Source organism: Triturus cristatus, chromosome 8 (assembly GCF_964204655.1).
Source record: "Triturus cristatus chromosome 8, aTriCri1.1, whole genome shotgun sequence".
Classification (NCBI taxonomy): Eukaryota; Metazoa; Chordata; class Amphibia; order Caudata; family Salamandridae; genus Triturus; species Triturus cristatus.
The window spans coordinates 1,566,306,045-1,566,321,977 of NC_140591.1; the positions used below are offsets into that span (position 1 = coordinate 1,566,306,045).

At 44.9% G+C, this 15,933-nt stretch overlaps 1 protein-coding gene across 1 annotated transcript in view; it reads left to right on the forward strand.

Moving 5' to 3' along the window:
* The window catches only part of LOC146806172 (olfactory receptor 51G2-like), a 47,566-nt gene extending 32,526 nt beyond the window's left edge, over positions 1 to 15,040 (forward strand). Inside the window, exons 2-3 of the mRNA XM_085623882.1 lie at positions 6,797 to 6,922; positions 14,184 to 15,040. Coding sequence (XP_085480008.1) covers positions 6,797 to 6,922; positions 14,184 to 15,040 — 983 coding nt within the window. The remainder of the gene's footprint in view (positions 1 to 6,796; positions 6,923 to 14,183) is intronic.
* The last annotated feature ends 893 nt before the right edge of the window (positions 15,041 to 15,933 follow it).

Consider the following 15,933-nt stretch of genomic DNA (forward strand, 5'->3'; position numbering starts at 1 on the left):
AGAACATTCTTTTAGCGAATTACCTCCGCATGAATTATCCTATAGATTTGCGCTGCGTAATAACACTTTTATTAGTATGTTACATCATTCCCATCAGATCAGCAATGCCACAAATTGTTGGATATGTGGCCGACTCCCTCCCTATCAGAACTATAAAGGAGTATTGCCTCTCTTTCCATATCCGTTCACACACAATGGCTCCTGTGGAGCATGGTTTAGTTTGATTAATTCCCTAGATTCAAATTCAGTAGTTTATCAAGACAACTGGGTATGGGGAAACCTGAACCTAGTTTTACTCAAAGTCTGCTACCCTAACAAGGAGGGACTTCCCAAAAGAACAGGAACTGATCTAGAAAATGAAGTATATGGATTAGGTAATTTTACACTTAACCTCATGATCCTGAACGTTGAATCCGAAACTACACCAATCTTGCCCGCCATGTCAGTATTCCCAGTAAAAGGGGAATTATGTGTGAGAAAGAATGGATCCATACACATGGGTCATAGTAAATGCACCACTGTAATAAAATTCAGTGATCAAGGCAAGTCTACATTTAGAGCTTCCCATCATTCCTACTTCATATGTGGTCAGACCGCATATACACGCTTACCTCTAGATTGGGATGGCACCTGTTACATAGCATTCCTACTGCCACCTGTTTTCCTAGCCCCTCCTGATTATCATAGGAATATCCATTTAGTACACACTAGACAGCAGAGAGATCTCCCAATTGTCGATTACACCGAGACGGCATGGGAAAAATATACAGATTTCAATAAAGGTCTCTTTCCCTATATAGGCACAGTCACTAATAGTAAGCTGATACGTAGATTAACCAGGACCCTTGAAGCCGTAGTAAATGAAACTATTTCCGCCTTAGGCAACTTAACAGAGGAGCAGTCTGCGATGCGGATTGTTGTTCTTCAAAATCGTCTTGTCCTTGACGTCATCCTGGCCGATAGGGGCGGAGCTTGTAGGGTCATCGGATCAAGTTGCTGTATATTTATCCCAGAAAATTTGCCATCTGTATATAAAGCTATAACTCGCCTTCATAAGATTATAAGCCAGATACACCAGAATCCAGGCACCTGGACTTGGTCCGGTTGGTTTTGGAGCGTGTTGTCAGCCTGGGGATGGAGAATACTATCCTTCCTAGGTATTGGCTTTCTCATACTATTCAGTTGCTGCTTATGTCTACAATGTGGGCCAGCGATTTGTGGTCTGTGCGCCACATCGTGTATCCCACATCCAAGTTTTCGTTCACAATGCGGGATGAAGAAAGAAGAACAAATGATGTTATATGAACAGATTGATGGATTAATGAAGATCGATATCTCCTGAGGTCAGTAGGGGACAAGGAGGGAATGTGGAAATATGAATTTTCGTGATCCATTATGTCCCCTATCTTAGACCCCAACGGCTCCATGTATAAGCTACAAGTACATGTATGTTCCCTCCAGTTCCAGTTATGAAGACGCAAACATATGTGCGTCCACCGTCAACATGTCCTCTTTCAGATCCGCCATGAATGGGTCGGATATTCTATTCCTAAGTATGAAAGGCCACCGACTTTGTATGGCTCAGTTACTCTATTTTGCAGTTCAGGCGAATAGGCCCTGAATGCTGCCATCAAGCCTTTCCCTGCTTCCTACCTCTGACAGCTCCAGTTTGAGCTCACATCTGTATCCATGAACTTTGTCCTACTCCCTGCGCGGCTAACGGTGCCTGACTTCGGCCTGTCTGCCTGCCAAAAACTGTATTTCACCTTCAAGATTATCTGCTCCGCTCCTCATCCAATGCATTCCTGTCTACTAGTTTAGGTAAACATTCTTCCAGCTACCGAGCGAAGAGCCCGGCCTTGCTGTCCTTGTGCAAGTAATTCATAGCCCCTGTTACTATGGAAGATTTCTGCCCTCGCATCCCATGTAGACACTTAGACGCTTGTACACGCACTCACAGTCAGTATAGAATAGATTCTGTCCGAGAAACCTTCCTTTAGGATAACGTAGTTCTTTAAACATAGGATGTTAGATATGATTCAGGATTAGGTTGACTTGACCCCTCAGACTTCTGTCTCCACATGTAGAGCTGAATGTCAAGTCCCCTTCACCCCCTAGTTGCACGTCAATCACACGTCATGCGGCTGCGCGCGCATCTCCGCCAAATATTTCTGCTGACATTGCAAGATTCTCTTATGGATCCACCCATTGCTGACATCATGCATAATGACGTTTTCTAGTAACACCTAGTTACGCCTATTTCTAGTTACGTATGCACCTTTTATCTGTATTATCAGCTGTTACGCCTCCTGCATCTGTTTCACTGTAATGCCTTTTCTATAAAAATGATTATCTGTCAATAATGTATTGCCTTCACTTCCTGAACCTCCGTGGTGATTGAATATGATGCCTACAACTCGAGTTGTACAAGGAATAAAGCCCTTTCAGAACCTCTAATACCACGGATTCTGCCTCTCATTTTACTGAGTTATTCTTATTATATTTCCCGTATCAAAAATAGTACAGGTAATTAAATTATTTACCACAGTACCCTGACATCTTCCCTGCAGGGTGTTCCCAATATTTAGCGCTGAGCTGTGTGTACATTAGCTGGGTGTGTGACGGACTCCTTCAACTTTGCACATGCATGCTGAGCAATGTCTCCACCTGCATCATTCGTGGCATCCTTGGTAGTCATTGTACTTGTGTATGTGGACTATTGACATGACTTCATGTGGACATGTTTTCTTTTCTGTGCTATGCATGCGTATACTCCCAGCCTCGCACACATGTGGTACATGTACTGCAGGGTCTTTGTGCACCTGACTGAAATTTGTGGGCATGGTATCTGTGGTTACTCCACCCTTTGCGTTCCATGGGCACTGCTGTGAGTGTTAGGCACACACCCCTTCTGTGTCTGGGCACTGCTGAGAGGACTCTGCACCCACCCGTCCTGTGTCTGGGCACTGCTGGGAGGACTCTGCCCACACCCCTCCTGTGTCTGGGCACTGCTGGGAGGACTCTGCACCCACCCCTCCTGTCTCTGGGCACTGCTGGGAGTGTTAGGCACCCACCCCTCCTGTGTCTGGGCACTGCTGGGAGGACTCTGCACACACCCCTCCTGTGTCTGGGCACTGCTGGGAGGACTCTGCACACACCCCTCCTGTGTCTGGGCACTGCTGGGAGGACTCTGCACACACCCCTCCTATTTAACAATATGTACGCTTAGAACATACACGTGTGTGGGTTCGCTCCATGGGGGTACGGGTCGTACTTACACTGTTGGGGTGGGAGTACACTCCATATGTACGCGGGTGGGGTACGGGTCGTACTTACACTGTTGGGGTGGGAGTACGCTCCATACGTACGCGGGTGGAGTACGGGTCGTACTTACACTGTTGGGGTTGGGGTACGCTCCATGCATACGAGGTGGGGGTACGTGTCGTACATACACGGTTGGGGTGGGGGTACGCTCCATGCATACGCGGGTGGGGGTACGGGTCGTACTTACACTGTTGGGGTGGGGGGTACGCTCCATACGTACGCGGGTGAGGGTACGGGTCGTACTTACACTGTTGGGGTGGGGGTACGCTCCATACGTACGCGGGTGAGGGTACGGGTCGTATTTACACTGTTGGGGTGGGGGTACGCTCCATACGTCCGCGGGTGAGGGTACAGGTCGTACATACACGATTGGGGTGGAGGTACGCTCCATACATACGCGGGTGAGGGTACGGGTCGTACATATACGGTTGGGGTGGGGGTACGAGTCGTACATACACGGTTGGGGTGGGGGTACGCTCCATGCATACGCGGGTGGGGGTACGGGTCGTACTTACACTGTTGGGGTGGGAGTACGCTCCATACGTACGCGGGTGGGGTACAGGTCATACTTACACTGTTGGGGTGGGGGTACGGTACGTACATACACGGTTGGGGTGGGGGTACGCTCCATGCATAGGGGGGTGGGGGTACGGGTCGTACATACACGGTTGGGGTGGGGGGTATGCTCCATGCATACACGGGTGGGGGTAGGGGTCGTACTTACACTGTTGGGGTGGGGGGTACGCTCCATACGTACGCGGGTGAGGGTACGGGTCATACTTACACTGTTGGGGTGGGGGGTACACTCCATGCATACGGGGGTGGGGGTACGGTCCGTACATATCTGTACCTACGCTATGGAATGCTTGTGCGGGTCGTACCCAGGCCTTTGCCACGTGGGTACAGCCGTCCCGCCATTGTTGGGGTGACGTAGGTGTGGGCGTGGTACGAATCGTACCCACGCTCTTAAGGCGTGGGTATGGGACGTACCAGTATTGTTGTGTTGCCGGTTCGCGTCGTCACGCACTTCCATTGTGGCGGACGCTGGCTTTGCTGGACACGCCCACACCCCCTCGTAGTGACCAGGGCCTGGGGGTCAGGTATGTCCAGGGCATGTGTGCTGTGTGACTTTGGTGGGGGTTTTGTGGCCTGCCCCTGGTCCTGCCCCCCCCCCCTTTCCCCCTCCCTTAGTTGTTCTGACCTTCTGTGGCGTCTGCGTCCGAACCTGTAGAGGAGGTCGACTGCTATGAGGGCCGGGATGACACGTAGGTTCGGGTCCATGTCTGTCCGTCGCGTACAGGTACTCCTTGTTCGCGTCGTACTGATTTCCCGGCAGTTTTTGGCAGCCGGAAAATATTGTCCGTGCGGGATGACGTCGGTGCAAATCGTAATTCCTGGTTCGTGAATGGCAGGCTGCGTGCGTCCCGACGTCACGCCGGCGCTTTCCCGGATCGCATTTGTATGTTTGTTTTCGTCGGTCGGGTTTTTGTACGATTCGTATGGATATTTAGTTTCCGTGCGAATCGTAATTCCATGTTTGTATATTGTTACAACCGGGTACGCGTCGGACGGAGAATATGCTCCGTCCGACGGTTCGTACCCGGTTTTTACAGGATCGTAATCGGCACCTATGTGTCTGATGTCGCCTAATAGTTTAGTATTTTGTGTACGCTCGTATTCTCGCTCTAACTTGCGAATTTTCTCCTGTCACCAATTGCTGGCGAATATCTTTCAGTATGCCTGCACTAGTGCCTATACAGATCCCCCTAATGTTAGCTTTAAACGCCTCCCACAATAACCCAGGGTCGTCCGTTGTGGGCGCATTCAGGTCAAAATACTCCGTAATAGCCGTGCTTATTACTTCAGCATATAATGGGTCAGTCAGTGCCCGTGCATTAAAACTCCAACTAAATGGGGGGGTATATAATACGGTAGTTCAGCTGTTAGTTTGACCGGATTATGATCCGATAGAGTCCTAGGCAAATGGCACACGGACCTTGTCCATAGGAGCACTTCCGCAGACCCCAACCAATAATCTATCCTGGACCAGCTATTACTAACCGCTGTCGTGTGGGTCGCCTCTTTACTCTCCGGGTTCCTTGTCCGCCATACATCCTCAAGACCCCTGTCAGCCATGATAGCCTGCAGTTGTCTCCTAGCCCTGGTGTGGGGTTCAGTTGTGATGCCTGATCTGTCCAACCCATCCGTCAGCGCTATGTTGAAATCTCCCCCCCAGATCAAGGGAATATCAGGTAGTTCACTAATTTTATTCCACACCGTATGATAGAAGTCCGGGTCGTCCACATTTGGACCGTAGGTGCTAATCAATGCTACTTTATGTCCCCTCAATCTGCCCGTTACCAGAACAAATCATCCCACCTCATCCTTAAACGTATTGTCCACATCAAACTGTACCCCCTTTCTAATCAAAATCATGACCCCTCTAGAATACGAGGAGTACGACGAGCAGTGCATTGTCTCGGCCCATCTACTCCCAATAGACATAGGTGCTGCTGGTGTGAGGTGTGTCTCCTGCAACATAGCAATATCTATGTGATGACGGTCTAAGTATGCCAAGACATGTCTTATTTTCTTGGGATTGTTCAGCCCCCGCACATTCCATGTCAGGAATGACAGCTGCTTATTACGTAACGTACTGTCGCCCATCTTTTATCTGATTGTCTCGCACTTCAATGGCAACCAGCTGGCAGCAACTGCCACTGCATGCAACCTGGACAGGCCCCTTCTGATCGCGTGCCTCAATACCACCCTGTACAGCTGTAATGCCCCTTTCGTACCACAACCTACGGAACAACCCCCAACTCCCCCCCAACCACCCCCCACCCACTTCAGCAACCCAACTCTGCCAAAGACAATCCCCATTACAATGCAACATCACAACCCAACTTGGTTTGGGGAACACCCGTGTGGGGGACCCACCAAGAGCGCACAACTCCATCCAATCTAATGGATGTGGTTGGTTACCCATTCGGGGTACACGCGAGATCCTAGTACGTCCCTGCTTAGTCAGAACAACAATCACATACCCCAACATTGGCTTTTCATATGGTGACCCAATATACAGTGCGCCATGATGTCGCCTGGCCCATCAATCCCACCATTCCTCCCTTCAGCCAACCCACAGTGTCGCGTGTCCTGAAGCTTGTGGGAGAGAAATCGTATCCATCAGAGGGGCGGCATAGCCTACATCTCACCTCCCACACATGGGACACCGTGCATACCGCGCCCTGTGTTAGCCATCCTCCCGCAACCGTTACCTCCTGCGCAGCAGCAGCAGCGTCCATCTCAACCCCCGCAGCATCGGTCACAGCAGCGGCCCTGTATTTCCGCAGTCTCATACATGGCACTGACCTCCACAGCAGCCCTCAGTCCGAGTCCCCGCCTTGATCCATGCGTCGTTGCTCCTTACGCCTGTTAGTGATCCGCTTGACAAAGTCTTGTGCATCCTTAGGCGTCTGGAGAAGCGCCGTTTTCCCGTCATATGTTACCTTCAGTCGTGCTGGATACAGCATAGCATACTCATTCTGCAGCTCTCGTAGTTTCTTTTTGACCGGATTGAACTCTTTACGTGCCATCTGGACTGACACCGTGAAGTCTGGGTAGAACTCCAGGTCGTTTCCCTGATAGCTGACCTTGCGTTTGTCCCGGGCCATGCGGAGGATGGCATTGCGGTCTCGGTAGTTCATGACCCGTGCCACTATAGGTCTTGGAGGCATGCCAGGCTTTGTTCTTGGGGCTAATGTTCTATGCGCGCGTTCCACCAGGAAGATGGGTGAGAGGAACTCCGTTACAAAAACGTTCTTGATCAATTCCTCCACATAGGTTTCCATCTTTACTATGTTCATGGATTCCGGAATACCCATGATTCTTACGTTATTGCGGCGGGAACGCGCCTCCAAATCCTCCGCCTTGTTTTTGATAACATCTAGCAGCCGCTCCATGTCCGCACATTTTCGGGCCGTGGTGTGCGATTCGTCTTCAACCGCCGAGATAGGGGTCTCAGCTTCCACCAGTCTCTCCCCGTGCCCATCCAGCTTAGCCGCCATGTTGTCCACCCGCAAGGTAATGGAGTCTAGCTTGCCATGAATGTCCTGCAAGCTTTGCTGTATAGCCTGCAGGGCGCCCTCCATACCCACTGGTGCCACCTGCGCGGCCTCCGCACCCTCCTCTGATGTCTCCGACAGCGCTTTCGCGGATTTTTTTGCATCGAATTGTAGTTTAGACTGAACTCTATCGTGCTTTCCCATTGCGACGGTCCACGTCACGCGCCGGTTGAGCCACTTCTCACGTGCACTTCACTCTGCCGGAGATTGCCCCGGACCATGCACCGCCGACCCACTGCGATATCCGTTGCCTGGTCAGCGCCACTTCGACCCGCACGCTGTCGCTGTACCTCCGGCCCCGTCCGTGCTTCGAGGACAGTTGAGTGCGCTCTGGTCATTTCCTCAGTCACCCACTGCACCTTCTACCATCCAGTGACGCCCGTCCGCCGGAGCAGCTCACATCAGAACCTCCCGGCTCAGCCGTTTAGCAGCCCCGCAGCCTCCGCATGTATCTCGGCGCTATGTTCAGCCCTTCTCTGGTCGCGCCTGTCCCACAATCACAGCACCAAGAGCAATGCTCGCCACTCACATGGTATGCCGCAACCGAGTGTCGAGTGCGCCGCTTGCCTCCCAGTCCAGCCGTGCACAGTCACGTACTCACTTACTGCCGTGGTTCACCGGTCGCCGCGATGGCGGGCGCCATTTTGCGTCCAGAGCCGTCCTCACTGCCGCGCTCTCACCATCGATCTTCCTCGGGGTCGCTGCCCGGTAGCCACGTTAGCGACCACCTCCGCATCCAGGGCGCCGCCATAGACAGTGTTTGCAGCCGTTCCGCCCCTGCAGCTCACACCCGACGAGCCCATCGCGGTCCGAAAGCCGCACCGGGTGCCGCCATCTTGCCTGACTCTGAGCCGGCAGAGTTAGCCCGGCGTGCAGATCGCCTCTTGGCACCGTCCCTCCATATCTGCAGGTCACCTCAGCCGTGCCCAAGCATGCCCAGCCGTTCCGACGTCTTAGGATTCCATTTTCATGCCGTTAGGACCTCCGCATGTCGCTTAGGTATGCCGTTTCATGTTTCCGACCGGCGGAGCCGTCTTAGCAGGCGGCCATCTCGCCGTGCGCCCTCTAGCGCCCCCCCAAATAAAGGTAGCATTTGCCGTAATTCCCTTTGCTGCTTTGAAGTCTCCATTGACATGTCAGGGAAGGTGAACACCCTAAATATCGATTCCAAAATATCGACTGGCCAGAATATCGAAGTTAAAATATAGAGTGGACAGAATATCAAATTATCAAAATATAGATAGGTCAGAATATCGAAATTGGGGTACGAAATATCGATTTCCATAATATAGAATTTAAAAATATAGAATTCCATAATATAGAATTTTCAAATATAGATTTCCATAATATCGAATTTAAAAAAATAGATATCTATAATATCGATTTTTTTTTAGTGTTATGTATGGTAGTATATGTGTTAAAATTATGTATTATTTTTGTAATGTATGTTTAATTTATTTAAACTAATGAATGTTATGTAATTTAATTTTTGCGTAATTTAATTCCGTAGCGGGTTGTGGGTTTATAGGGGAATAGGGTGGGAAGTAATTTAATTATGGTTAATTAAATATTAATTATATTTATATGTTTTGATAATTGATTGATAATCAATTATTAATTGGTAATTAATTTTCATTAATTGGTAATTAATTTATAATAATTGATTAATTGATAATTTTGTTAATTGTATTTTTTATTATTAGGAGCGGGTTGTGGGTTTGTAGGGGAATTGGTTGGGTAGTAATTTAATTGTAATAAAGTAAATAATTATTTGTTTATTTATGTGTATTGATAATTAATTGATAATTAATTATTAATTGGTAATTAATTTGTATTCATGGGTAAATAATTTGTATGAATTGCTAATTAATTTTTATTAATTTCAAAATTATTTTTATTAATTGATTAATTGATAATAATGTTAATTGTATTTTTTATTATTGGGAGTGGGTTGTGGGCTTATAGGGGAATTGGGTGGGAAGTAAATTAATTGTAATAAAGTAAATAATATTTTTTTTATTTATGTGTATTGATAATTGATAATTAATTATTAATTGGTAATTAATTTGTATTAATTGGTAATTATTTTTTATTAATTGCTAATTAATTTTTTTCAATGGTAATTAATTGTTATTAATTGGTAATTATTTTTAATTAACTTTTTATTGGTATTGATAATTAATGTAATCTTATTTTAAAAATAAATCATTACTTTCCCTACTTTTGCACTCTCAGGAGTGGGAATAGTATTTTTTACCCTCCCGCTATCCAACTCTTTCCCTACTGTTGCATTCACTGGAGTGGGAATAGTAATTTTTACCCTCCTGCTATCCAACGCTTTCCCTACTGTTACACTCTTTGGAGTGGGAATAGTAATTTTTACCCCTACACTATCCAGCGTTTTCCCTACTGTTGCACTCATTGGAGTGGGAATAGTAATTTTTACCCCTACGCTATCCAACGCTTTCCCTACTGTTGCACTCACTGGAGTGGGAATAGTAATTTTTTCCTTCTTGCTATTCAACGCTTTCCCTACTGTTGCCTTCTTTGGAGTGGGAATAGTATTTTTTACCCTCCCGCTATCCAACTCTTTCCCTACTGTTGCACTCTTTGGAGTGGGAATAGTAATTTTTACCCCTACGCTATCCAATGCTTTCCCTACTGTTACAGTCACTGGAGTGGGAATAGTAATTTTTACCCCTACGCTATCCAACGCTTTCCCTACTGTTGCACTCAGTGGAGTGGGAATAGTAATTTTTACCCCTATGCTATCCAACGTTTTCCCTACTGTTGCACTCACTGGAGTGGGAATAGTAATGTTTACCCCTACGCTATCCAACGTTTTCCCTACTGTTGCACTCACTTGAGTGGGAATAGTAATTTTTACCCCTACGCTATCCAACGCTTTCCCTACTGTTGCACTCACTGGAGTGGGAATAGTAATTTTTCCCTTCCCGCTATCCAACGCTTTCCGTACTGTTGCACTCTCTGGAGTCGGAATAGTAATTTTTACCTTCCCGCTATCCAACGCTTTCCCTACTGTTGCACTGTTTGGAGTGGGAATAGTAATTTTTACCCCTACGCTATCCAACGCTTTCCCTACTGTTGCAGTCACTGGAGTGGGAATAGTAATTTTTACGCTCTCACTATCCAAAAAAATCTCTACTTTATTTACATAACTTTTATTATGTTTACATTTTAAGATTTTTTATATTATATTATGTATGTTTTATTTAATTGTTTTTAATAATGAATTACTTTTATATTATTTGTAATACATTTAAAAAATTTGATATTTTAGCTAACTATATTTTAACATTCTATATTTTGGAATCGATATTTTAGTACTTACCTGTTTGTAGATAGGGAGTCGATATTCTGTCTTTCTTTATTTTGGCGTCGATATTTTGTGTAGTCGATATTTTGTCTCTCGATATTAAGTCACTGAACCATCAGGGAAAACCTGTGTAGCAAACTCATCTCTGATTTTAATACCTCTGTGTTTTATAGCACTGTTCAACACCTTTTTCCATATCCCATTGTCCCCAAAATTCACGAACCTAGTACTGGAGCAGGATATATTAAGATACTCTTGAAATTACATTGATGTGCACACGTTATCTTCTGGTCCTCCATTTTTCCCACCAGAGATGAGTGTGAATCAAGTCATCGATGTTTTCAATAGCCGTCTATACGATTCCCTCCTCCCTTTCAGATATACAAACAAATCTAAGGTTAGACATCCTCGAGTATTTTTCTTCATCCTCAAATTGTTGTTTCACAGAGGCAGGTTTCTTTTGTATGATGGAGTTGTTTTTAGCCAGCTCACTTTGGGTATTCTCAAGATTCAAGATTCTAGCTGTCATTCCTTCCAGTTGTGTCCCCAAACTCTCAATTCTCTTTTCAATGTCTACCATCATCATTTTCAAAGTTTTTAATGGATAGACATTAATAACGACTCAATCGGTTTATTTGCTGAGCGGTTCTCAATACCTTTCTTAACCAACTGTGTCCTCGAGGCGAGATTCTTCGAGGGGGTATTACCTTCTGCCACCGTTTCTGATTTGAAACTAAGTGCTGCACTAGCCGCATTTAAAGGCGTTTGATACAGACCATGATCTCTTAGCTGCTTAGCTTGTTGAACCCAACCACTGAGCTTCTCCTCCAGTACTTCACATAAAATAGAACTCAAAATAAAAGTCCTGTAACATAGGTCATACTTAGTGCTCAGTGCTGCTCCGGTACATCTCAGAAGCAGACCTTGTGTCTCAGTTTTATTTTTAAATAACCCTCCTGCAGGTCTGCAGGTGTGGCTGTCTTCAACATCCACCAACACTGTAGACGGCCTATTATTCTCATCCCAGAAGCTTCTCCCATCTCCTACTGGTAAGTGTTCAGCTCGTGGTCATATGGTATGTTGCACAGTTGGATGGCTTTTGGGTCCTTGTGATGAATTTGCCTGTAAGTTTTGTTCGGCAATGAAGCATGTCGACTGTTCTCAAAAAAAGTTGCGTACACATGTTATAATGTTTTTAATCATTAGCCTTGGCATATGGTAAAATCTATTTGACATGCCTTTTTGAACTCATGTTTAAAGTTTATTATGAGAGGAAGCTATAATCCTCTCCTCCTTTTTTGAGGACCTGCAGGAGGATGATGCACCCTCGAGACACTGATCATTAGTTATACACACTGAGCATCAAAATTAACATACATTGTGCTTGTTCCTCCTGCCAATATAAGAAAGTGCTGATGATGATACAGCAAGCCGGTTGGTAGGTATCATGGAGATCACGTATGTGAAGCACTTCCCATTACTTGTTTGTATATTTTATCTATTCATATAGGGCCGAAAGCCCCATAATCCGTTATTTAAAAATCCCACCATGACACAAGGTCTGCCTCTGAGTTGTACCAGAACAGTACTGAGCCCTAAGTATGATCCATGTTACAGGGCTTGTATTTTGAGTGCTCTTCTTAGAAAAGTACTTGTCTGAATGGCATTAGGGGATCTTTTAGTTGTGATTGATTTTTGAGTAGAGAACACCTCTGTGTCTTCTTATCCCTCTCCAATATGAGAATTGGTGATTGTGAAAGATTTGCCTGACTTATTAAAGACCAGAAAAACCTTTTTCACCCTTGTCACTATTTGGTTTAGTGGAGGAAGTGCAAGAATTGAGATTGTTTCAATTGGAAAAGCTATGCCCTTTTCATTATGGGCAAGCCCTGTCACCCCCAATGTAGCCCTGAAATCTTTATTGTAGCCTTTGTCTTGGACCCCTTCATGTCTCCCCCTTCCATGCTACTTTCTAGCGCTTCTCTTGGGGGCAGCAATCTTGAATTTGGTTCTGACGTGCCAACCATTGAGTTATTTCTTTACCCTGAGAAAGTCCACCTTCTTGCCAAGCCCACATATTCTTTAAAACTAAGGGTGCTTAGTCCTGGCTAATCAAGGAAGGCTCAGGGAGATCTAGGCCCAAAGGAGAAGAGGAGATGTCTAATGTTTCCATGTGGTTGAATTCAAATTCCACTTCACAACTGTTTTCCCTTTTGTTTTATGAAGGCTTAACTTACTTTTGGCCAGTAACTTTTTTTGTTGCTAAGCCATGGTCTTTTTTTTAATGTGAAAGTCCAGACTTTTCCACAGAATGCCCAATGAATTGGTCCCCGGCTTATGTCTCAGCATACTCAAGAGCTCAGGGAGAATGGAATTAATGCATCCAACAGATTTGAAGGGAGACTTGCCTTTGCCTTACCTGTGGTACTGCAAACACGTCTCCCAGCTCCTCAGGGCCCGCTCCTGTTTCCACCAAGACATTCCAGGCAAATGCTTCACATACTCCAAAACACTCTGCATCTCTCGGGGTGTCTTCTTCTGAACTCATCTCACTCAATGCCAAGAGATCATGGATACCAGCTCCTGTTGATTGCTACTCCTGATCCGTCCTAGGCTTTGCTATGTCAAGTGGCCACTACCTCTGTCCTCTCGTTGACAATTCTGCCTAAGATTTCCCAGGTTTGGGAGGCCATGTTGCCATGTTGCCAAGAGGATAAGCTTGTACAGCCAATGCGCAAGTTAGATAGCTAGACCACGTATAGCAGGCCAGCTTCCCAGACATGCCAAAGTTACTCAAAAATGTAAGAGTAACTTTACAAATGTAGATTTTCTCATGTGTAAGGTTACCTTTGTGAATAGCCCCCACAACATTACTTAAGCAGACATCTGATGATGAAGATTCATTGCCACATTAGGTATGAAAATGAATTGTAATTTGGGTTGGAGGAATCCTACTTATTGGGCTGCAAAATCCTGCCATTGATTAGCTTTTGTTATCAGTCTCACTTCTTGGAATGATAATTTGATGCAAGGTGTGATACAATTTAATGAAACTTTTCTTTGCTTTACCCTTGTTTTCTAAAGGAACTAATTTACAAAAAGTGCTAATCAAACCAAAGTAGAAGCTCTATATGTTGGCATTCTTGGTATCTTATACAGTGCTTCTTTGGTTGTTCCGGTAGTAAACCTACATGGCATGGCTTGATGTAAAGAAACATTTTCATATAGATTGAATGTAATTGTTTGCTGATTAATAATAATGACTGTTTTGACTAAATGTATATATTTTAAACCACAGATCCAACAGTGCATCATGTCAACTGTTAATTCCAGTGACATCAATCATCTATGGCTCAGACTGGCGGGATTTCCTGGGGCAGATGCTGCAAACCATGTAAACCATTGGATGTCTTTTGCTCTATGTTTCTTGTATCTTCTCTCCATTTTGGGAAATGGGATCATTTTGTTCATCATAAAAGTAGACAACCAGCTCAGAGAGCCCATGTACATTTTTCTTTCCATGCTTGCAATAAATGATCTTTGCTTGACTCTCGCTACATTATCCACAACGCTCGACGTGTTCTTATTTAACTCCAGGACAATCCACTTCTTTGCCTGCTTAACTCAGCTCTTCTTTATACATACGCTCTGTGCCATGGAATCTTCCATTTTGGTGGCCATGGCCTTTGATCGCTATGTAGCCATATGTAACCCTCTGAGATATACCTCAATAATGCATCCAAACATTATCAAGATGGGGCTGGTGGCTCTGATAAGATGCTTTTGCCTTCATTTCCCTATGCCGTTTTTGTTGAAAATTCTTCCATACTGTGATAAATATGCTCTTTCATATGCCTTCTGCTACCAAACTGATGTCATGAAGCTGGTATGCGCGGATCCTACCATTACTGGTGCATACAGCTTGGCCGTGGTACTCACCACATATCCTGTTGATGCAGTGCTTATTCTGCTTTCATACGGGCTTATCCTGAAGGCTGTTCTTAGCAGAGCAGGGCAAGCAGAACACTTGAAGGCACTGAACACCTGTGTGAGCCACATCTGTATTGTTCTGCTGTTTTACATCCCACTGATCACTTTGACGTTCGTCAGCAGGTATGCAAAGACAGATTCAATACCTGCCCGATTCCTGTTGAGTGGAATTTTGCTTGTAGTACCACCAGCCCTGAACCCAATGATCTACAGCATAAAAACCAAACAGATGCGAACCTCCATTCTAAGAAAATTTGGGGCATGAAACGCGAAACGTTGAATTCCTTGTATGGCTATGTACATCATCTTGAAGCATCTTCCCCTTGCACTGTTGTGCCCTGGTACCTCAAGGTTCATTGATCTCAGCTGGGTGTTGCATATATATCTACAAGCATATGAATATAGATCATCAATAGCAACAATGATACTGGATAAAACTGCAATTGAATTATACATCCAATTGGAAAGCCAGAGATTGTGAATTCTTCATTAAATGTGTCTCCTTTTATTTCTGGCTGAAGTACTGATTTTAATCAGGAAATGCAGATTATTTGTGTTACAAAAAAATGCCAGTACTGCACTTCAATTCAATAGTTTCTGCTAATTGAGTAACAATCCTCAATTCGGAAAGACCAATCTTTTAGTCTGGTTTCTTATGAACATTTCTTTTTATTTTGGATTTTATTCCTAAAGTTTTTTTCTATTTTTTGTTGGACCTTCTTTAAACAAAAATTATTTCACAACAAATAGAGACTTGAAAGGTATATACAAAAAACATCAAATATATACAAAGACATAAAAAAATGTCACAACTCACATATAATGTATATCACTTTGCAAAATATTTAGTGGACACATTAGCCATTCAAAGGACAACATTAAGTGCACTTAGACACATGAACATACAAGACTGGACAAATTGACGACACATTAACAAATATAGCCTGTTCAGAAACAAGTGTAAACGCCCTGTGTTAAATAAAGTTTTTTGAGAACAGGTGCGGATACTAGTGATTAGTACAAGATTTGTTTGTTCATATTTTCATATAATAGACCATCAGATAATTCAATTTTTAAGTTGTAATCCTGGGGAGATTGGTCTATTTGAGAGAACGGAGGTAAAGAGAACAGGGGTCAACGCGTTTCGAATCCCTTATG